Below are 22,482 nucleotides of genomic sequence, written 5' to 3' on the forward strand. Positions count from 1 at the left end.
TGAGAAAATTTAAAAAAAACACAAAAAGTAATACGTAGAAATTGAATACTTTCTCATAGAAGAAATAAAATCAAAATTTTAGCCTCCTAATTTTGATAAAATCCTCAATTTTTAAAAAACGCGATGAATTGGTTTCAAAATCGCCATTTGAATACATACAAGAAGGGAAAGTTGAGACAAAAAAAACGCACTCAAAACCCGCATACAATAGCACCTTAATGCAATGTGCGAATTATTCTACGTGGGAAAAAAGTAGACTAGTAAAACATCGCATTTTTTATGACACGTTGCTTTCTCTTCTGGTTAGAAGAGCAATCTTTTTTTACACAAACTTTTTTTTTTCGAGAAAATAAGCGTAAGCAGTGCGAAGCGAAACGAAGTGAATGCGATATGATAAAAGTTGTTTGCATTTTGTGACAAGTTAAACAAATACGTAAACAAGGGGAAAGGTGTCACTTTTGCTAAGCTGTAATTGTGTACGTAGTCACTTAAGGATGCAGTGAAGCTGTCAAGAGACTCGAGGACACCCTTTTAACATGTCCTCATTTCAGGGGGGGACGACACCAAATTTTATTTTGTTTGACGTGCAAATTTATTTTATTTATTTTAAAACTTATTTATCTTACACGGGATCAGGTTAAAGGTCAAATATTGACGTTTTTAGGGCATGAATTGGAATATAAGACATGATTCTTCACATATCTTGTCGACAATTTAAATTAAAACTTATTCTCCAGTTTTCTATATCAAGATTTTATTTTATTTATTTTAGATATATTTAGCTTGTTGTATCACGGGATCAGAGATCAAAGGTCAAAATATTGACGTTTTTAGGTCATCAATGTTATCTCTGCTAGAATTTAATACATGATTTTCCCCACATTTAGACGATAATTTAAATTTGACCCGTTTTCTATATAAGGATTTCATTTTACTTATTTTAAACATATTTAGCTTGTTGTATCACGGGAGCAGAGGTCAAAGTTCAAATATTGACATTTTTAGGATATGAATATAACTCTACGTTAGAATTTTATCCGTGATTTTGTCAATTTAAATTAAAACGTGTCCAGCCTTCTACACCAAGAACACACCAATTTTTAAATATGTACATATCCCTCAGTAAACACATGTATCTCCTCATCTCGGAACTTTCACAAGGCGAAATTTTTGATCTGTTTAGCAACTTCCACCCGACACATTTCTTCCTCGTTTCCTCCTTCCTACTTTACATTTCAAACCACCAGAGAACGAGAACCAGGACAAAGCGAAGCGAGGAGCACCAGTTGGTTGGAAGAAGAATTTTGGAATTTGGAAATCCCATTTTTAAAACTTGACTCAGGAAAAAAATGTCGTTTCAAGTGTTTTTTCATGTATGTGCAATTCCGAGAACAAAAGTCACACGAGGAGGAAAAGGAATAGAGTTAAACGTCACGGGATGCGAATCCCATCGCGTCCCGGGAGTCGAAGTGCTCCTACTTTTTTGTTACCTAAAAGAAGAAGAAGAAGAAGAAGCAGGTCAGAAAATGTTTGGCAAGGTAATTGCTCTCTCTCTCTGAATACATACACGAAATGCGATACAATTGCAACTATTGCCTCGTTTTCTTCTTTCTTCTTCTTCTTCTTTCGCAACAAAACAAAAGTTTGACAGCATTGTACATCAAACAGTGTGCGAAGTGGTGGTGGTTTGGTTTGGTAAAGTTTTAGTAGGTTTTCTTCTTCCTCTTCTTCTTCTAATTCTGTTACCTGTTTATTCTTCCCCCCATTTTTGGGTGGATGTCTGTTTTTGTGTAGGTATCCTCAGTGGCCGCGAAGCTGTGGGGGACGTTAAGATTGTAGGATAAGTGGGAGGGGACGGGTTTATATAAGATGGGGGGATGATGCCGACATCGAACAACCCTGGGGGCATTGCCCCTCTGTCCCCTCAAGCTTCCGCGGCCACTGGACATCCTTCTGTCTGGAGAGAGAAGCAGTAAGACACAGAAGAAGAAGAATAAAATACCAACGAAATTTTATGTTTTACTTTTGTTTTGTTAAAAAGAACAATTTCAAATGGATGTGTGTGTGTGTGCATGAATTCGCTTCTTTTTCATGTCTGTTTTTGTCATAAAATACATGTCATTACTGACACAGCATGAAGGATGTCATATGTACAATGACGTCAGAAAGAATGCATTACAATGTTATTGTTGTGTGTACACGGAGAGAGTGAAATTCCCAGATTTGTGTAGGTACACAGTGGCCGCGGACAAAGGGACAATGTCCCCACGGTTGTTCTATGTCCGCATCTTATATAAACCCGGCCCTCCAATGTTAATGTCCCCACAGCTTCCGCGGCCACTGGGTGTACCTAAATTGAAAATGTGGCCAATAAGTGAATACAAATTTAGTTTAGTGGGGGGGAATAAGAAGGAGAAGGATTACGGGGAGAGAGAAGAGAGCCTTTTAGCCCCATTTTTCGTCTTCCACATGGTCTCAATTTTCTCCGTAAAAGTTAAGTTAAGAAACGCTGACAAACGATGAAAGAATAAAATCGTAATTTTTTTTTGTCAAGACAGCTTTATTAGAATTCATATAACGATCAGTTTAACTCTGGTGGATGTGTATTTGTATATATCTGCATAACAATGGAGAGCACCTCATTGTATGTGAGCTACTAACAGGGGAGGTTTCCCAGGGGATGCTGTCTGGTTTTGGGCAAAATCGAGAGCAAATTTAATTAATATGAAATTTGCGAAAGACACGATCTCCCAATGGGCACGTTTGGCCGAGATATTTGCATCCGAAGAGGAGAAAACCCACCCAAAAAGTCGACAATTTTACACCTTCCAAATTTCCCGCGCGTTTTCTCCTCTTCGGATGCAAATATCTCGGCCAAACGTGCCCATTGGGAGATCGTATCTTTGTCCAAATTAAATACTAATTAAATTTCCCCTCGATTGACACTAGTTTGCCCAAAATCCGAGAGCATTCGCTGGTTCACCACCCTTCTAACTATGTAGGCTTGTACCATGTATGAGAATATAGTATAATTTAAAACTGGCAATCCTCATCTTCATTCAGTGAAAGGAAGTGGAGAAAGAAAGAAAGAAATCAAATCTGTTGGATTTAGTGAACCAAATCTTTAAAAGTATTGAGAATAGAGGAAAAAAATGAAAAGAATACTAAAAAAATCAGATATAGACACGAGCAGAAATCCATTTACGACTTGAACATTTCCAGATTTAAGATTTTTGTTTGAATGAATTTTACTCAAGATGCAGGATGGTTTGGTCATGCCTCCCCCGCGACGACGACGACAACTCCCACTGCCGGCCTGTGCATACGTGGTTTGCATGTACAAACATTGGGTCCTGATTTGCATGCAATTTCTCTCGTGGAAAAGAGAGAGAGTTGCTAAAGTAGACAGTGGCCGCGGAAGGAAGCCGTGGGGACATTAACAGGGGAGGGCCGGGTTTATATAAGATGGGGAGATGATGCCGACATTGAACAACTGTGGGGACATTGTCCCCTCTGTCCTTCCGCGGCCACTGTTTGTACAAGTCAAGCATCCCCCAAATAAAAAAATCGGCTTTTATATCAATGCCCAACAATTTCACTAGTGTAATGTCAACTATGTCGATTTCCTTGCGTACTTTTCTTACCAAATTCATTCAATGAGTGTGCTGTGAAATCGTGTCCCAACTCCCAAGGTGGGAATAACCAGTGGCCGCGGGACAATATCCCCATGCTTGTTCGATGTCCGCATCATCTCCCCATTTTATATAAACCCGGCCCTCCCCTATCTCTCCTACAATTTTAATGTCCCCACACGGCTTCCTTCCGCGGCCACTGGGAATAACAAGGGAAGAAAAATGTACTATACACAAGGTAAATTCGGGGTCGTGGCAAGATTTGGAATTTAAATCAGCGAGTAGTCTTCTCCTTAATGGATGGAGGGGGGTGATTTCCGCTGGGAGTAGATTGATTTTAAGTGGGTGCATACCCATTTAAGTGGATAATTCGATATGGAGCAAGGTGACACGTGATGGTTGGGTTGCTTACTTTTAGTTGTAGATAGGCGAACAAAAGAGAAATGGGTTGATGAGGGTGAATAATTTAGTTTGCATATGTTACGAAATGGAATAATAATATGTGATGTTGACTTGATTTGAATGGCTATTTGTCAGGGAAGGGATGAATTATAGATGAATTAGATGTGTTATTCGTGGTGGTGGGGGTTGTGTGGATAAGGATAAAGTATGGATGGATATTTTTCATGGAAAAATTCAGGGTGTCCATTTGTCCTTTACATTAGTCATTAGTGATAATTATGCAGGGGTCATTTTGGTATGAAAAATATAATTTTGTAAATTTGGTAAATATTTTGATCCACGTGGAGTGAAACCATATCGATTTCATAAATAAATAAATTTCTTTATCAAGTAGCAGAATCTTGTGATCAATTTGTCCGTCCGTCTTTGTCTGTCTGTCAGCATACATCAATTTTTTTAGTTTCATTTTTTGATAGAGACATAATTGTGTATCCAAGGTGGAGTTCGTTGACAGGTCAAAAGGTCATGGCACCAGGTCATAATAAGCATTTTGCTTCCGCTACTTCCTTGTATCTGCTTCTAGCTGGAGTTTATGTACATATTTCGTTTCACAGACATCCCATCTCATCACGAATGAATGGTATATAGCATTGAAAATTTCAAATTCAGAGATTTATATTCCCCACTTTTGTAGGATTTCACTTTTTGAACCACTTCCCAGAACAATTTGTATTGAAATGTGCCCACAAAAAGAGAAGGATTGGAGTCTCAAAGTGGCATTGTGTTAGATAATATGAAGCCCAAGGAAATTATCTCTCCCTCATCAGCATAATATTCAAATAATGTGGTTCTCTGGTCTCAAGTCCCGTTAAATGCGCTATTTTGTGGCCATCGTAGTAGATTTGTTTGTGGTAAGTACAACTTTACGAAATACTCTCTCTCTCCCTGCCAAAATGCCAATTGTGATGGATAAACCATTTTCCGGCCGTACTTTAACTTTCATTTTGCTCCTTCCGGTTGCTTCAAAACGACGCTATTTTATTTATACGGCACACACAAAATCCTAGTTTTGTGCGTAATGTTGCTGAAAATGAAAATGAGGTAGAAAAAATCGCTACAATTTATTTAACACTTTCCACTAGAGCAGATCTACATTGCCACTTGTTAGTTGCATACATAGCACGAGGAAAAAAATAAATTGGCAATGAAAAAATTCATGCAAAAATATTAAAAAATCGCAATAACAAAAAAGAATCCCAGACATTAAAGCATCGCAAATTCTCAATGGAAAACTAAAAATTTACAATTATCGCAACAATTGGCAATAACAAAAAAGAATCCAGACATTTTTTTCAATAACAAAGCACATTTTCAATAACAATGAATAAATACATACATACATAAATTCAAATCCTTCCCATTGTAAATGCAGTGAAATGCGACACCCTGACCATCGTTGATTTGATCGTATCGCTTAGAAAACAAGGGAGCGAATGTCAGTCAGGTTGGGTGGGTGTTAATTCGATGAGAACACCGTGGTGATAATTCAATTAGTCGAGTTAGTCAAATGTCCGGATAAATAAATCGTTAAGTGAGTAGGCGAGCTGCTGCTGCTGGTTCTCGTACACTGTTCAAACACCAGTCCGCCGGGTAAGGCCAAGGTCAAAAAATCAGGGCAGCACCACCACCAACCACACAAAGACAACGAGAAATAGGTACATATTTACTGTCCAAAAGTGCTACTGCTGCTGCTGAACAAGGAAACGCAAACAAAATTCAAGTAGTAGCATTACATTATTATTATTGTGTGAGTGTTATGTTATGTTGAGCTGGGTTCACATTTGCATAATAATGCGTGACATATGGATGCTGCTACTGCTCCTCGACTTTGGTTTGGTTGGTTATTAAATATTTACCAAATGGGAGACCAGACGACCAAGAAGACGACGACGACGACAGTGACTTCCTACGTACAGCAGATGCTTAAGGCTACGTAGATAGTTGAGCTTTATTAAAATTTAAATTTATCTACCAAGAAGAAAACTTACCTCAACGACTTATATATAAATGGAGAGAGAGCATATGTTCTTATCCACCACAAGTTTAAGCCCGAGATTTCTTGGTCCATCCAAAAGAGAAAAAAAAGTACAAGAAAAATCTCATCATCCATCCCGATTCAATTCATACTTGATGACACAGTTACTTACTTACTTTTACGAACAAAAGTAGCAGAAGGAACAGCAGGCAGGAAAATTGTCCTCCGAAAGTCGGACGAGTTGAACTCTCCACAAAAGTTTTGAGTGTTTCAAAATTAATAACACAGATTCGTTGGAGTGACTAATTTCAAAGAAGAGATTTAATCTCTCTTTACACAACTTGCTCTCTAGAGCTTGGTGACAAATTGTGTTTCACGTGGTGGTGGTATAGATAGTTGTGCCTGTAATAAAATGCATACTTGCTCCTTCTTGCTGTAACAGCAGCCTTGAAGCCGTGCAATCTGTGAAATCTTCTTAAACGAAGACGTTCCTCCTCCACCCTAATTTCCTCGAGAGGAAACATTTCGAAGGGGAAAATCACCACCACCGCCACCCGTTCGTTATTGACATTTCTTCATCCTGGGCGAAATGTTTCTCAACAAGCAGGACGTCCTCCAGTTGCAGAATGGACATCATCCAAGTAAGAATTTTCATTACGAGATGATACCCATGATAATGCAGTGGCCGCGGAAGCAGGGGGACATTTTCACCCAGAATTCTATGTTACTTAGCCCCCCCCTCTTCCCATCACGGAATGCGAATGTCCCCAGTAAATGGCTTCCTCGGCCACTGCATGATAATGCAAAGTGTATAGAAATATCGTTATCCTGTGCTGTATCTCGGGAGAGAGATGATAATAATAACGGGGTAATGGGTGCTAGCATAATAATAATGAAGGAAGGCGAGTGTATTATTCGGTGGTATGGTTAATGAGGAGTCGTCGTCGACTGGTGGTGGCGACGGGGTAATGAATTTTATAAAAGATTGGAACTCCAGCTAATCGAAATTTATTTGGGAAATGTTATAAATTCTAATTGCGTGATGTGCCCTTGCGAGAGAGACATAGTTTTTTTCCCACAGAAGAAAAGAAGTTTTAGTGTGTGTGGCGAAATTGCGGAGGGGAGAGAGATTAGAAACACTCACTGACTGGGTGGTGTGGTGCATTATCAGTGGCCGCGGAAGGTGTGTGGGGACATTAACATTGTAGGGCCGGGTTTATATAAGATGGGGAGATGATGCCGACATCGAACTACCGTGGGGACATTGTCCGCGGCCCCTGCTTCGTTGTGGTAACGTAATAATGGCGAACAATGGAGAAAGGATGAAATTGATGAAGGCGTTGATTCATCTTTACGCCAATTTAAAAGTCCCTTAATGACCTTTCACGCCAAACTTAATTAGCAATTATACCTCGAATGTCTTCCGCTGCAGGGGAGAAAGAGAGAGAGAGAGACTGAAATTTGGAAGAAGAAGATGGTCCATTTATACATAAGTAATATTCTCAAAAAGTTTGTTAACACTGCGGGATTAAAAGATTATAGGGCGAAAGGGGAGAGATGTGTCGGTGAAGTATTTATGCCAAGATAATACGAATATCTGGTCCCCACCAACGCCAACAAGCAGGCAGGCATTGTACGTGGTGTAAGACCACTCATTTCATTAGCACATTAAATGGCGTTCCAAAAAGCTCGTCGACCTCGGAAGAAGAAGAGAACCAAGGATGAACTGAATTATTTTTCCGTCCTATTAGTTTACTTACTTATTCGGACTATGCTAAACTACCAAAACGGAGGTTTTAGCAGAGTGAAAGCTTTGTAGGACCGGGTGAAGGTGGTGAAGGTAGGAAGTAGTGGTCCTTGTTGGAGCTTTCTCTCTCTGGCATACGATCATGCAACGTATTTTTGCACAGTGGCCGCGTAAGCTGTGGGGACATTATTAACATTGTAGGATAGGGGAGGGACTGGTTTATATAAGATGGGGGATGATACGGACATCGAACAACCGTGGGGACATTGTCACTCACGCTTCCGCGGCCACTGTATTTAACAGCAACAGTGATGTGCTGCGTATTTATACGAGAGGAAGCATCAGGAATGAGAATATAGCGACCCGTGCAAATTAAATGTTTGCCTGAGCTGACATAATAATAAGAAATTTAAACTTTCTCTTTGTTGTTGTAGTTCCTCATTCATTTTGAAATCCCAGTATGCCAAGAATTCCGAACTTTGCTTAACATTCAACGAATTCAACCCTCACTAAATTAGGGATAGATGTGGCTGAATAATTAAACTGGGCACCGGTCCTCCACGTCCGTCTTACTGCCTCTTTTACACAATCTGGCTGGCTGGCAAGCACCCCACCCGAGTTATTTTCCGCACCCGCAGTACCACCACTTTCACCAGCATCGTTAAATTCTATGGGCCGTGTGCATATGCATGTCTACCTCTTTCGTGGCGTGGCTTGTGATCTGTACATGGTTCATCTCATGAGAGATGATGATGATTAAAGGCACTCTGGGAAAACAGGGGAGACAAAACTCGGAAGGAAATTAAGTACATCAAACAAAGGTTTCGACATTGGGAAGGAAGGAAACATGCAATCGTCGTATCCAATTCGCAGAATTCAGTGGCCGCGGAGGGGACAGAGGGACAATGTCCGCATCATCTCCCCATCTTATATAAACCCGGGCCTCCCCTATCCCGCAATGTTAATGTGCCCACAGGTTCCGCGGCCACTGGGGGTGGTGGTATGTGCAGGAGAAAGTACACATATTGAGTACAGTGGCCGCGGAAGGGTGAGGGACAATGTTCCCACGGTTGTTCGATGTCGGCATCATCTCCCTATCTTATATAAACCCGTCCCTCCCCTATCCCCCAATGTTAACGTCCCCACCCCTTCCTCCGCGGCCACTGCATTCCCATTAGACGTAGTTTGGCAGTGAGGAGAACATAATAAAAAACGAAGCATCAATGAGACATCACATCCTGTATAAATTAACATGTATAAATTAACACGGAAATAATTTATCTACTTTTTGCTGACATTGGACACCATGTTTACGTACGTACGTAAGTAGTCTGGCGGCGTCAAATTTCCATCTGCCAAACAGGCAAATAAATATGTACTTGCTTTTTCGGGGGAAGAAAGAAGAAAGGTGGTTGGAGGAAATTCGAAATGTTGCGCTGCATCAATCACTCACTGTAATTAAATTAGCGGACTAAGAGCATCCCAAAATACGTCGAGGAGAAAAGAAGGCTGGTCTTTCTCTCTGTAAAATAATTAAATTTTGCAACTAAGCCAATCTTCCAAGTGCACTTTACATCATTGATGTATGGAATTTGGTGGTGGTGGTGAAAATGGAAATTGTTTGTGATTCGAGAAGAAGAGTGAAATGTTGGTGGGTTGGTGAGGATATGCTTTATCAGGTGGAAAGGTATTTCATATATGGATGGAAAGTTCCAATTTTTCTATGTGGGGTGGTGGTGCATGCATATTATTATTATTATTGGTTCAAAGTGAATGGAGGGGAAAGTGGTTTTGATCAAATATTTTATAAAAATGTGGGAACAGACTTGTAAAAGAGGGTTAAACTCGTGGCTAAACTAGATTTATGGAGAGGTGCTTGAAATGAAAACGTGGGATACGATGTGAGATATGCAGGCATGCTTTTCATTGTGATGTATGAATAACGAGGTGGATACAATGTATCCCAAATATGTATGCGTAATTTCAGATGGATACAGATAGACTTACTGTAATAACAATGGAGGTCTTCCAGCGTATGCTATCCGATTTTGAACAAACTAGTGTTAATCGAGAATAAATTTAATTAGGGTGAAATTTGCGTAAGACACGATCTCCCAATGGGCACGTTTGGTCGAGATATTTGTATCGAAAGAGGAGAAAGCGCGCTCTAAAGTTAATAAATTTTACACTTTCCAAATTTACGATGTGCTTTCTCCTCTTCGGATGCAAATATCTTGGATAAACGTGCCCATTGGGAAATCGTGTCGTTTGCAAATTTCATGCTACTCAAATTTGCCATCGATTGACACTAGTTTGCTCAAAATCGGACAGCATACGCTGGGAGATCTCCATTGCAATAGCTTTTTAGATACAGATTTGCATATTCTGATATAGATATATAAAGATTTAAGGTAATTCTAAGGTATTCATGTAAATAACACCCAGAATTACAAATAACCATAGCCATTTAGCCATTTCAAAGTGAAAGTTGGCGAGGACTCGTGGTCAGCACACTTCCGCCATCTCCTTCCACAAAATCCCACTTTCACCACGGATACAATTTCATAAGCCTCTTCACCACGGTTTATCACATGGTCAACTCCACCTGCTTTTTTCATATGAAATCAAGCCAGCCTTTATGCATTTCCGTGTTAAAAGTTATGCCAAGAAGTACAAATTTCATTTAGCGCTAATCAACCAAAGCATGCCGAAACAGTTATTATTTTGACAGTATTTAAGTACACAGTATTACCAAAGAGCGGATATTTATTTATTTTGTTAATAGTTGTGATTCCGACCGATGATTAAACTTTGTGGGTGTGTTCCCTAACTTGCCTAGATCACAAAAATTTCAAAATATTTTTTACATATTGTTACATATTTCTAGGTTTTCAGACATATTTTATAAAGATTTCCGCTATTATTTCAAATGTATTTTTTCAAAAATACATACATTTTTAAGCATTTATTTCGACGATATGAAACGAATTTTTTTCCAATGAAGAAACAGGATCACAAAAAAATCCAAATTCAAAAACACAGATTTTAGCAAAAATGTGTATCCTCATGTTTTTTAGGGGCATATTTCGTAAACATTTTGGCGTTTTTGTCCTGCATATTAAATACATATTTCAGCGATTTTTCGTCAATACATATCCTCCCTCTGATTATTAATGGCTGCGTTATGTAGTCAACTACCTAGTTACATAAGTCTGGATGACTTGATCATTTAGCAGACACAATTGTGTTAATATGTCACTTACTTAATAAGCCCATGTTACATATGAATTTTCCATGTGCATTGTACACACACACGTATGTAACCAAGTAGGGAAGTTAGTTCTTATATATGCATATTCAATCATTGTTCTATTGTTTGTATGACGAAATTACAATAACAATTGTATATGCTCCATTTTTCTCATTTCAATATCAAAGTCATGCACGTGACATTCCATACACATTGGGCAATTGGCAGTTCGAAAAAAATTCATTTTGAGAAGACGGATATTAATTCCATAAATTTCTCAACTCCTGTCCTTCAATTTCAAATTCAAGGTTGCGCAATACTGCAGCTTTTAACATGATTTTTAAACGGTTAGTTTTGCATTTAGTTAGTTAGGCGGAAATGTTTATAAATGCGGGGTTCCAATTAGGCGAGAGAGTGCAAAATTCATGTAATAATTATTATGTTACGACTTGCAGCAGTCATTTTTATTAGTGTTTGGCTGAAAGTGCAGTATCACGGTTTTATGGGAATTATGTATTGGTATATTAATGTACCTGTAATTGCGTGTGGCCTGTTGACGTATGTCTGCATATAGTTAAAACGAATAAAATAGCGAATTTTTACTGTTTCCAACCATATAATCATGTCAATTAATGACGCAATTAACGAGATGCATTGTCAAAATATTTCTGGGTAGGTTTGACCCACGTAATGGCGACGTGACGTGAAGAAGGGGATCGATTTCTGAACTATTATTAGTAGTGACATGAAAAATAAATTGAGACTGAAAAAATTCGTATATAGAGCATACAACAAAATATGGTTTTGAACATTGTACTAAATCATAATACATAGTTATACATTCCTCTGCGACTTGTTTGGTGTCTCATTTCACATTTATTTTGTGTGACTGCCTGGGATAAAAGTATCTACAAAACACAAAGCAGTCATTACCAGTCACAAGCTATGCATCGAGCAGGCGTATGGATGGATGGAATATGAGATTATTATTATTATTCAGAATGGAATCACTTATACTTAAAACTTTACCAGCCAGCTACTGATATTCACGTATGCATGTGCAGGCTGGAAGAATAATACAAGCAGGATGGAAGACCTAAATTATCATCATTTACATAACAATTAAATGCGTTTAAATACCATGTCGTCGTCGGGATTATCATATAACGATTAAATAAAAGACATAGGAGAGAAAGAAATGTGCAGCCATGTCAAAATTCAGCCCAGAAATTTGTAACTTATAATTAGAGCAGGAAATTATTACGGTGCTTGATTTTGATTTTTTGCCACAATATTTCGTACGGGATTTCGCACTTACTTTACTTACATGTAAAAGTAAGTATGATGATTAATAGCAGTGTGGTTTGGCTTGGATTCGCGTTACATTTTTTTTCGTGACGTAGAGTAAAATACAGCTGGCTGAACTGAAATCTCAACCCTTCTAAAAGTTGTTTGCCGTATGCCGTATGCCGAATTTATTAGACATATTCCTGTTCGTGTGTCACATTGCATTGATTCCTGAGCTGGATGGACCAGACTCATCATTCATTAATAATCAGGATTATTAGTCAATAAAATCTGGGAGAAAGGTGGTGGCGGATTATTATCGAGAAGTGTAGGAGGAGACGACGGTGACGACGGTGATAATAAAACAATTTCCGTCAGACGAGACAATCCACGTCGTAAAAATTGAATGATAAGTATTTAGGCTAGTTTTTCTGGTTTTCAAGAATCTCTAAAAGTCGTTAAAATAAAAGTAGCGAGAAAGTTGGTTGGACGATAAAAGAAATAAAATTCACTTTCTCTCACAATAATTGTTTGTCAGTGTTCTGTTAATTTATGTGGGTCAGATTGGAAAACATCTAAAAGAAAGTCGTTAAAAGTATTGAAAGTTGGTGGTGGATTGGATGATAAATAAAAGAAATAAAATTCACTTTCTCTGTGTTAATTTAACTGGGTCAGATTGGAAAACAGGTCTCAAAGTTGAAAACAATACCTCTGGCTGGAACTGGTTCTTCTTTTCGTAAATAGAAAGTTAACGTGGTGGTGAAAGTGTGCGAATAATTTGATAAAATACTTACACACGGATGCCATAAAATTTTGGATAAGTAACGTGAAAGTAAAGTAACTAACCGAGATTGACGAGATTATTAAATAAAATTACGCCATGAGAATTATTATCGTTGAACTTTCTCCACGCCAAAAAAACTGTTGACGTTGACGAAGCCGTAATAAATTAAGACTTAAAAACTACTTTTGTTTCCACAGTGGTGAGTCTATCCGGCAAGATTGCTCGGTACAAGATATTCGTCAATGTGGGTGGAGCAGATATGGCCTTCAACAACGGAGGTGATGAGCGGATCGCGTTCGGACCGATGGCGAAAGGACAGAAAAAATATGGGTCGACGACATCCTCCCGAAGCAAAAAGAATGAACAAGTCGTGGTCTACAATGTCCAAAAGGGCGACACCCTGGCCGGGATTGCGATCAAGTTTGGGGTCAATGTGGGTCACAATATTATTAATAATTAAATTTAAGACAATGTTAATTAAAGTATTGTTCTTATTTTTTATACAGACGGAAGCAATCCGACGTGTAAACCAATTGTGGGCGAACGACAGTCTATTCCTTCGTGATAAGTTATTAATTCCCGTCGAGCAGAGCGAAACGAATGGAGAATTGGACAGTAGAAATAGTAGCAATCTCTGCTCCCCACTCGATGATTCTGGCGGATTTAAAATGCAACCCCATTGGACCCACCCACTCTGTGATTCCTTCGAAGAGGACTGTATCGTTAGTCCAGAATCGGTTAAGTTAGGCTCAAGAAGTTCCAACATGGATTTGAACAGTTCTGCAGACACGTGGTGCTCGAGTAAAGATAGTTTATTTGCTAATAATGTGGATGGTTTGTCGAATGGGACGCATTCTTCGTCCCATTCACCGCTTGCCTCCACCAAGTCGAAACATTCTTCGATGGATAATGGAACGTCGTCGTCATCCTCGTACCAACACTACTATTCGGTGAATGATAATAGTCAACAGCAGAACAATAGTCATCATCACCACCACAACAATCATACCGCATCTTCGTCAACAACAACAGCGCCAGAAACGCCAACCTCACCCTCGTCCGCGTCCGCGTCTTCATCGAGAAACTGCAGTATAGTGGATCATTCGGAGAAATCCGCGCAAGAATTTCTTTCCAGGATAGATTCGGCTATTGCATCGAGTAAAAAACAGGCAAAGAACAAGGCTGACGAACAAGATAAAACTGCCCCTTGGGTTACGTTTGACTCGGACAGTGAGTCCAGTGATCATCGCCACTCTTCCGCGTCTGGGACATCGATCACGAGGCAGGGGCGACATTTGCGGTATTCATTGAGAAAGTTGGAGAAAGCGCAGGAAGAACTGTTTCAACTATAGCGATAAATTTAGTAGAGTCGAAATGGTTTTAGATGAAAAATAATTAGGCATGATGGCAGCTATTACATCGCTCATCCGCCAAAACAACAACTGAGTCACCGTTTAGGAAAATTGTAATTAATGTTAAACAATAACTAACATTCAAAATTCACCACCTACAAATAATGTGTACCTATTTACAAACATGCATCTTCTTTTGGCAATGTCAAGTTGAAGTTCTAAGTCAAAATGTAACTATATCATGATATACCTAACTAAATACAGAAGCACCGTTTATGCCCTATATAAATGTTATTATATTCTTGTTGCAAGCATTATTTATTTGCTAGCAATTAAGTATGTAAGTGAATTATTTATGTCCGTAGATAAGTATCTTGAAAACGACACACGCATGAATTTTATGTATTATTATTTAAGTTACAATTTGACACGTTTCTTCATTTAACAAAAGTAACTAAACGTGTATCTCAATCTTTGTATCAATACTGTTTGACAAAATGTGTTAATTAATATCTCAAAAAAATTCTATTGCTCAGTTTCATTCAAAAAGTCAAGACCCAAACGGAAATTGGGTGAATATCGCTAAAATATTTATTGTATATTAGATTATATCAGTGTTATCCAAGATAACTTATCTTTGACAAGATTGTATATAGTGAGATGGACGGATACCGACCGACCGGCAGCAATGATCATCATGATGGCGACAGATTTCCTGAATTAATTAGATATGCACTGCACTCATTCATATTTAGAAAAACGGATACTGACTGATTCTCATGATAACTGATTAATTAATAGAAAAAAGGCAATCACGACTCTAATCAAAGTAATGTTTATTGTTAATTAATTATCCATCTTTATAACTAACTTTAGTAGTTTCTTCGTTGTTCATTGTTCCTATACTTGTAAAAAAAGAGAGACATATTTCCAAGCCAATTATTAACCCCTTAAATATATTCTTTACTAATTAGACTAATAAATAATTAGATCACACAGAATTATATTAAATATTAAGTATCTATTGCATGATAATAATAAATAATGATGTTATAACTATTCCGAAATGAAATACCTCTAAAACTAAAATCATCACCTAGTCTACTTAACTTTTACGACATATCTATTTACCAAGAAATCTATTTACCAACAACGTATCTGTCTCGATTATCATCTTATCTTATCTTATCCATCTATATATGTATTTATAGATATAAATATTATGTTGTTGTTTTCTCTGCTGATCTGGTCATTTCCTATTTAACCCACCAGTCTCCAGCAGAGTTGACTTAATAAATAAATAAAAATATATACGGAAAAACATTTACCAATTTTTATTACGTCATATTTATTGATTTGTAATAAATAAGTAAGTAATTTGCATAAATGCGAACCTCCAGCAGATGCGTCGTCATTTGCATATCCATCATGTATAAGTACTTATCGAAACATTGGTTAAGCTTGTCTCATGATGTAAAATTGAGACAATTTTTTGTCCGGATTGGTAAGAAAAGTCGCAAAATGCCCGTCTGGCCGCTGCTCAACCCACTCCTCACTCCATTCCATCCACCATATTATTTACGACTCTTCTCATTTATAAAGATCTCCATTCACTAATAACTTGATGACATTTTGTGATTTTCTTGTTGATAAATGACAAAGGAAAAGATAACGTTAATTGACCATTGATTGATAAGTTTAACGACTATTGTATTTCTTCCAGAATAATTAATTAATTAAAAGGTGAGAAATAAATTAGATGAGTGATGTGTTGATTAAAATAGGGATATAATATTGTGTAATGAATTAGATTTTATGTTGTACTTTATTATTTTCAACTATTGACGACAAAATTGAAAATTTCGATTTGAAATAAATTAGATGACTAAAAATAGGCATAAAATGAATTAGATTTTTATGTTGTGTTTATTAATTGTGTTCAACTATTGACTATAAGGAATTGATTTTGTGCAGGATTTTCGCCATGGGAGGAGGGAGGAAGATTTCTGACCTTCGTGTCGTCGACTTGCGCAGCCATTTGGAGAAGAGGGGCCTCGACACGAAGGGCAATAAGGCTGCTTTGGTGGAAAGATTGACACAGGTGGGTGGAGGTATTTGGTAAAGGATGAGAGATAAGTAGGGGGACATAAGTGGTTGAGATAATGAGTGATGTTTAACCATTATATTATTGCGAGTTTGAGTAAGATAAGCGAGATTAGGAGACGATGTGCTGGTGGGTTGATGATAAATGAACGATGCATGTTGTTTTTAAACGTAATTCAGTCTGGTGTTGGATTTGTAGTGGAAAAAATCTGGTTAATTTGGCTATTTACGAATTAATTTTTGCGTAAGATTGAAGGTTAAAGTAGAAGTATTTTTTAGGAGGTATAATTTTTTGTTTTTATAATTCCAGGCTCTGGCCGCAGAGGGGATAAATCCTGAAGAATATTTGATGGGTGACGTAGAAACGGCTGGCAAAGATAAGCCTACGCAGTCTTCCGGAGGCGAAACCACCGGTAAGAATTAATAAAAACGAACATATAGGTTTTATGCTTGTTTACTTTATAATTATGAAATTTTCAGAAGCTGATGCTAGTGAAGAACTTCCCCCAGAATCGGAAGAAGGCCCAGAGGCGTTAACAGTCATGGAGGTTGTAAAGATCACGGAGAGTGAAAAACAAGAAAATGAAGGACAAGAAGAAACTGTTGATAAACCAACGACAGAGCAAGAAAGTGTAGTTCAGGACCTAAATAAAGAAGAAGAAAGTGTAGCTCAAGCCCAAAATAAAGAAGAAAGTGTAGTTCCATCACAAAATAAAGAAGAAGAAAGTGTAATTCCATCACAAAATAAAGAAGACGAAAGTGTAGTTCCATCACAAAATAAAGAAGACGAAAGTATAGTTCCACTACAAAAGGAAGAAGAAGAAAATGTAGTTCCATCACAAAATAAAGAAGAAAGTGTAATTCCATCACAAAAGGAAGAACAGGAAAGTATAATTCAACAACAAACTGAAGAACACGAAAATTCAGATCACGAAAACAAAAAGGACAAAAGTCCAGACCAAGAAAGAGAAATTGATAATTCAAATAAAAAAGACGAAGAACAAGAAAAAAAAGATGACTCCAAAGCATTGCCAGAAAAGAAAGATCCTGTAGAAACTGATAAAATAGAATCTAAAAATGATACCTCGACCGATGCTGGGGTTGACGATGTAAGATAAATAATTAACTATGAAATACTGCGCAACAAAATGGATATTAATTTTTTATCTATAATTCAGGACAATTACGCACTAAACCTAACGATTGGGGATGAAGAGGATAAATTTATAATGGATGGAGAGGTATTAAATATATTGCAATTAAAGGTTTAGTAACGCCACTATAATAAAACATGCATAAAAATGTCCTTGTTTTGTGTAGGATGGAGCTGAAAGTGAAACAAATCCTGATACAACTCTTGACAACTCTTTCCATTTGAAACTAGCAGTTGTGCCATTATCATCAATCACATGTGAAAACGCCGACGAGTCCAAGTCGGCATCACCTGGGCCTATCAAGTAAGTGACTTTTAGATTTGTCTGTTTCGTTTATATAATTTTCAGGTCAGGTCAACGTGGCATATTCTAAGAGTAAACTGGGGAAAATATGACTAACTGCCTATAAGTCGGTTAATCAATCATTGGACCAAGAAATATATCAAATAAATTGTGGAAGATTCGGAAGATCTAATCAAACAAGCAGTGTTTCAACAACTGATAACTTGAAAAATAATTATCCTGCTCAACGTTCGACGATATGTTTCAAATGGTGCTGTTTTGAAACAAAAATGTGACAACATCAAGTCAAATTGGATTCAGGATTTCTTAAATATTTAATATTTCACTCCATGCTGACTGGGCCGTGACTCATAAAACTCTAAATCATTAATAATATTAAACCAAACTTGTTAAAAAACTAAATAACATCATCATCATTACCAAGTTGGATCAAGTTAATTAGAATTCAGCCCTATCTGAGCAACAAGATGAGAATTCATTAACAATTCAAGACTTTGTTAACTTGAGAAAATCTGAATAAACGCTACATTGACTGACGACTGACTGGAATTTCCATGCAGAAACATTTTGGAACCTTTGTCAAGTTTATTTCGTTCGTCAGAACATCGACGGAGATTTAAAAATTATCATCTTCTTCCAATATTTATTAAACGATGGATATGTTTTTAGTGCTACACAAGCGGAACCTTCATCCGAAGAAAAACAACATACTGAAAAATCATCCGAGGAAGGAGGAGGTATTTCAAAATATCATTTTTCACTACTCGTGCTGCAAGCAATTGAGACGACCGAGTTAAAATAAATATATATAATTTAAAAAAAAATGTTTGATACATAATCCTACATCATGCTGACCGCAGGAAACAAGCCGCCACGAAAATCTAAAGATGAAGACCGAAATACCCTTCTGGTCACGGGCTTGTCGTCACAGACTGCAGCGACGGAAATCAAAGCGGTGTTTAAGAAACATGGAAAGGTAGCGTCTGGTTGTTGGCTCTTGGCTCTTCATTTTTAAATCGACGGACTCTTACCTATAGAGTCTTGGCTTTTTTACATTATCAATCATCGTGATATTTTGATCCCGATAATCGAGCGTTTATTGGTCGATATCTCTTATGTAGATTGGCGGCGTTAAGATAATGTCCAATGCGAAGGATCCCGAGGGTAGTCGATTTGCATTGGTGTCAGTAATGTCGTCGGAGGATGCCACGATCTGCATTAAGAATCTTGATGGTTTCGCACTTAATGGACACATCATGCATGTTGAGAAAGTATTACACGGTTTATTTCAATCTCTTTTCTCTCTCACTCCCTCCACTTAATTATTTTGTAGGTGTAAAAAATACGCCTGTATAGATTTCCATATTTCCCCATTTTTAATTAATTGTCTGATTTGATCATGCACTTAATTTCCGTCTCTTTCAACTCTTTATCTCGCCCGCTCTATTTCCCCAAGAAAAACGGGAAACCTATTGATTATGTGGTTATGGTAGGCTCGGGACGAAATGTTGACTGCAGATTGGGTGAACAGTCATTCCTCCAAGAACAAAAATAAGGACGGGAAAAAATCGGGGAACGGAATCCCACCTGGATTAACACCACCTCCTACGCCCAAAGAAGACTCGGCCAACATTTCTATTGATCCCGCAACCGAAAAATCAGATAGTTCGAAAGACATTGTTGAAGTTAAATCAGTCGATCAAAAACCCGACGTAGAAATGCCTGCTACTAAATCAAGTCCCACCGGACCAGCCGTGTCGTCATCATCCGACGCCGCCACCAAAGCAAAAGTGGAATCAAAGTCGAAACGACGATCGTCCAAAGATTCAGGATCCGGATCCCACAAACACCGGCTTTCGAGGAGCCCTGAGGAGAGAAAGGGACGAAGTAGGGAGGTAGTTTTCTTCAAGAGACGAGAATTCCACCCGTCACCATTCCGAGGCGGGATGAATTCACGCCTGATAAGAAGTCGTCATCCCAGATATCGCTACCACGACGAGGACGAGGAGGAACGAAGGGAAGAATATCGTCGGCGACTGATGGAACGCAGGGAAATGCAGCACCGTCGTCGCCACGGTTCTCCACATCGTCACCACCGCCACTCCCTCGTGCGTAGAAGTCGAAGTCCATTGCAGCGAATTCCTTTCCACAGGGGAGGATCGTCACCAGAAGGTCGGCGGAGCAGGCAACCTGAACTTACATTTGAAGAAATCTATGTAATTTTTATTCATATTTTGCTCATAGTTTATATAAAAGTACAAATACTTATCTCTCTATCTCTCAGTGCTCTGAATTTGTTAGAATGCTGCCACGATTCAATAAAATAGTAGTAGTCGTCATACATACATGTTAAGATCGTCAAGACGAGTGCTTGATCGGGAAAAAGTGTTCATTTTTTTTATTTCTAAGGGTAAAAATGCTATAATTTTTGAAATATGCTAACTAATTTTACCCATCATGTGGTACAGGACACTCATCAGCGTGAAAAGGATCGCGAGATGGAGAGGGAACGACGAGAGATAGAGCGACGAAGGATGGAGGAAGCACAAAAACAGCACATGTTGGATGAAGAATTTCGCCTCTTGGCCAAGTAAGTGAAGAATATGAATAATAAGTTTGGGAACTTTGATTTATGAATAACTGTTTTTGTTAATTTTGTAATGCAGGGAGCGTGGAAGGATTGAGGCGGAGAAGGCGGAATTGAAACGTCAAAAGGAGAGAATGATTATGGAGGAGAGAGAAAAGCAGAGAATTGAGCAGGCCGAAATTGAGAGAGAAAAGGCAATATTGGCACGAAAGGTCAAGGTCAAACGGTTAAATTTGGAAGAGCAGTATAGAAATTTGGAGGATAGTGAAGAATCAAAGAAGGCTGGACGACATAGCTTTGTGGACCCGTAATACATGAACTTTGTTATGTTTGATCATCGTTGGAGTATGAATAAAAGTTTAACGGTGTTTTTCATATTTATAAAATTATTTAGACGATCCGACAAGGATAAGATGCGACCGCATCCATATCGTAAAGAGGACCCTGCTCGATTTTTGGACCGTACTTCAGGAATTCGAGGTGCACCGATTAGAAGTGCTCCGGTACGCGAAGTACGTGATCACGTGTCACCAAGTTGGGAACCTAATGAAAGGAGGGACACTAAAACAAGAGTTAGTATATAAATAACATGGTTATGCATTAAGTGAAGGAAGTATTAAAATAAAATAAAAATTTATAGGGGCACGTTAAAGGTCGTGACGATACGGCAATTCCATCAGGTTCCGGGGGGACCAGATACTCCGCTCCATTTGATACTTCTGGAGCTGCACCTCAACGCATTGTGACCACTCTCCCAAGAAGTAAGTAAAAACATTACATTTGAAGTAAGTAATTAATGAAGAAAAGATAACAATCGTTTACTCTATTTTTTTAGCTTTAGACTATTTATCTCGGGACCCCTCCTGGCGACCGGGTGGAACTTCGTTCACCGGAGATTCATCAATGTCCATATTACGCACAGAAAATTGGTTATCTAACCGAGAATCGACCTGGGGTGCTTCAGAAAGGTGTGTATCGCAATGATTAATCACAAATGAATAATGAATTGTAACCAACCACGTATTTTTATATTATAGAATTGCCAGTCGTACTGGGACCGAAATCCCTGAGCGTTGGGGGGGCGGTACTTCCAATCTGGGAACTAGTGCCGGGGCACGCCTTTCAATTCCAGTGGCCCCACCTCCGCCTATTTTCTCTACTGTAATTTAACATATTATTCGACATATGTTGCAGTAATAAGAATAATTATTTTATTTTTGTTTCATTTTACAGACTAGCGACAACTTGAACTTGAATTTCAACACGGGAATGTACAACAGCAACTACAACTATAAACTTCCTTCATCAATGTCATCACATCGTCGTTAAAAAATTGTATTCGTGTCTAATTTTATTTTCATAAATTGTTCCTGATGACGCTAAAATGTGTATTTACGTTTGACTCTAGTGGTATTAACGCTATACTATCTTGACTTGATTCCCGAATCTATATTTATTTTAGGTAGTAGCGACTTTGATCTGGTTCTTGTATACATAGTTAGCAAAATGGAATAAAGTTCTACTAGTTAGTTACCTAAATTTGTTAGTGCATGAAAAAACATCATATTTTAATGTTATGTCTTCATTTTTTTATTACAACTTCCTAATCAATTGTATCGTAGTTTTCATATAGTTATTTACTAGAAAAAGTGAGAATGTTTGTAAGTCAAACACTAAACAAATAAATAAAATGTTTACCTTATTTCTGCATAAAAAATAATAAAACAATTTGCGGTCGGTAGCTTACTTATTATTGCGTCAGTCATTCAAATACTTAATTGTAAAAGTATGGATTCAGCGTCCTTCACTTGGCTTAATGACTCATCCGAAAGGTAAAACTTGATAA

At 38.0% G+C, this 22,482-nt stretch overlaps 2 protein-coding genes and 1 long non-coding RNA gene across 6 annotated transcripts; 2 read left to right on the forward strand and 1 right to left on the reverse strand.

Annotated features, from left to right (window-relative positions):
• Positions 1-5,789: 5,789 nt before the first annotated feature.
• LOC118437876 lies at positions 5,790-6,350 on the reverse strand. The gene is made up of 3 exons (XR_004836442.1): positions 6,246-6,350; positions 6,083-6,152; positions 5,790-6,000 (listed from the first exon to the last, which is right to left on the reverse strand). It is a non-coding gene; the product is annotated as an uncharacterized LOC118437876 (long non-coding RNA).
• On the forward strand, positions 5,926-15,812 carry LOC110856788 (uncharacterized protein DDB_G0271670). Of its 3 annotated transcripts, none has more exons than XM_022105338.2 (3): positions 5,926-6,710; positions 13,335-13,570; positions 13,644-15,812. In XM_022105338.2, the coding sequence occupies exons 1-3, from the start codon at positions 6,659-6,661 to the stop codon at positions 14,487-14,489; spliced, it is 1,134 nt and encodes a 377-aa protein (XP_021961030.1). In that variant the 5' UTR covers positions 5,926-6,658; the 3' UTR covers positions 14,490-15,812. The 3 variants fall into 3 exon arrangements, with proteins under 3 accessions (XP_021961030.1, XP_021961031.1, XP_035713186.1); XM_022105339.2 differs by lacking the exon at positions 5,926-6,710 and adding an exon at positions 12,218-12,401; XM_035857293.1 differs by lacking the exon at positions 5,926-6,710 and adding an exon at positions 12,418-13,185.
• Positions 15,813-16,036: 224 nt separating this feature from the next.
• Positions 16,037-22,360, forward strand: LOC110856824 (scaffold attachment factor B1). Of its 2 annotated transcripts, XM_022105383.2 has the most exons (17): positions 16,037-16,232; positions 16,464-16,590; positions 16,903-17,005; positions 17,073-17,701; positions 17,771-17,833; positions 17,913-18,049; positions 18,719-18,786; positions 18,910-19,025; positions 19,171-19,320; positions 19,543-20,265; positions 20,518-20,639; positions 20,716-20,943; positions 21,031-21,208; positions 21,277-21,397; positions 21,472-21,604; positions 21,674-21,797; positions 21,870-22,360. In XM_022105383.2, the coding sequence occupies exons 2-17, from the start codon at positions 16,474-16,476 to the stop codon at positions 21,963-21,965; spliced, it is 3,108 nt and encodes a 1,035-aa protein (XP_021961075.1). In that variant the 5' UTR covers positions 16,037-16,232; positions 16,464-16,473; the 3' UTR covers positions 21,966-22,360. The 2 variants fall into 2 exon arrangements, with proteins under 2 accessions (XP_021961075.1, XP_021961076.1); XM_022105384.2 differs by lacking the exons at positions 16,037-16,232; positions 16,464-16,590 and adding an exon at positions 16,715-16,836.
• Positions 22,361-22,482: the final 122 nt, after the last annotated feature.

This window comes from Folsomia candida, unplaced genomic scaffold (genome assembly GCF_002217175.1).
Source record: "Folsomia candida strain VU population unplaced genomic scaffold, ASM221717v1 Fcan01_Sc017, whole genome shotgun sequence".
Lineage (NCBI taxonomy): Eukaryota > Metazoa > Arthropoda > Collembola > Entomobryomorpha > Isotomidae > Folsomia > Folsomia candida.

What these genes read in the sequence shown, in the direction of transcription:
- LOC110856788 (XM_022105338.2), top strand. Translation starts at nt 6,659, where the DNA reads ATGTTTCTCAACAAGCAGGACGTCCTCCAGTTGCAGAATGGACATCAT. An exon ending in GCAGAATGGACATCATCCAA is followed by an intron (nt 6,711 to 13,334) that starts GTAAGAATTTTC and finishes TTGTTTCCACAG; the next exon opens with TGGTGAGTCTATCCGGCAAG. An exon ending in CGATCAAGTTTGGGGTCAAT is followed by an intron (nt 13,571 to 13,643) that starts GTGGGTCACAAT and finishes TTTTTTATACAG; the next exon opens with ACGGAAGCAATCCGACGTGT.
- LOC110856824 (XM_022105383.2), top strand. Translation starts at nt 16,474, where the DNA reads ATGGGAGGAGGGAGGAAGATTTCTGACCTTCGTGTCGTCGACTTGCGC. An exon ending in GCATCACCTGGGCCTATCAA is followed by an intron (nt 18,050 to 18,718) that starts GTAAGTGACTTT and finishes ATATGTTTTTAG; the next exon opens with TGCTACACAAGCGGAACCTT. An exon ending in TGTGACCACTCTCCCAAGAA is followed by an intron (nt 21,398 to 21,471) that starts GTAAGTAAAAAC and finishes CTATTTTTTTAG; the next exon opens with CTTTAGACTATTTATCTCGG.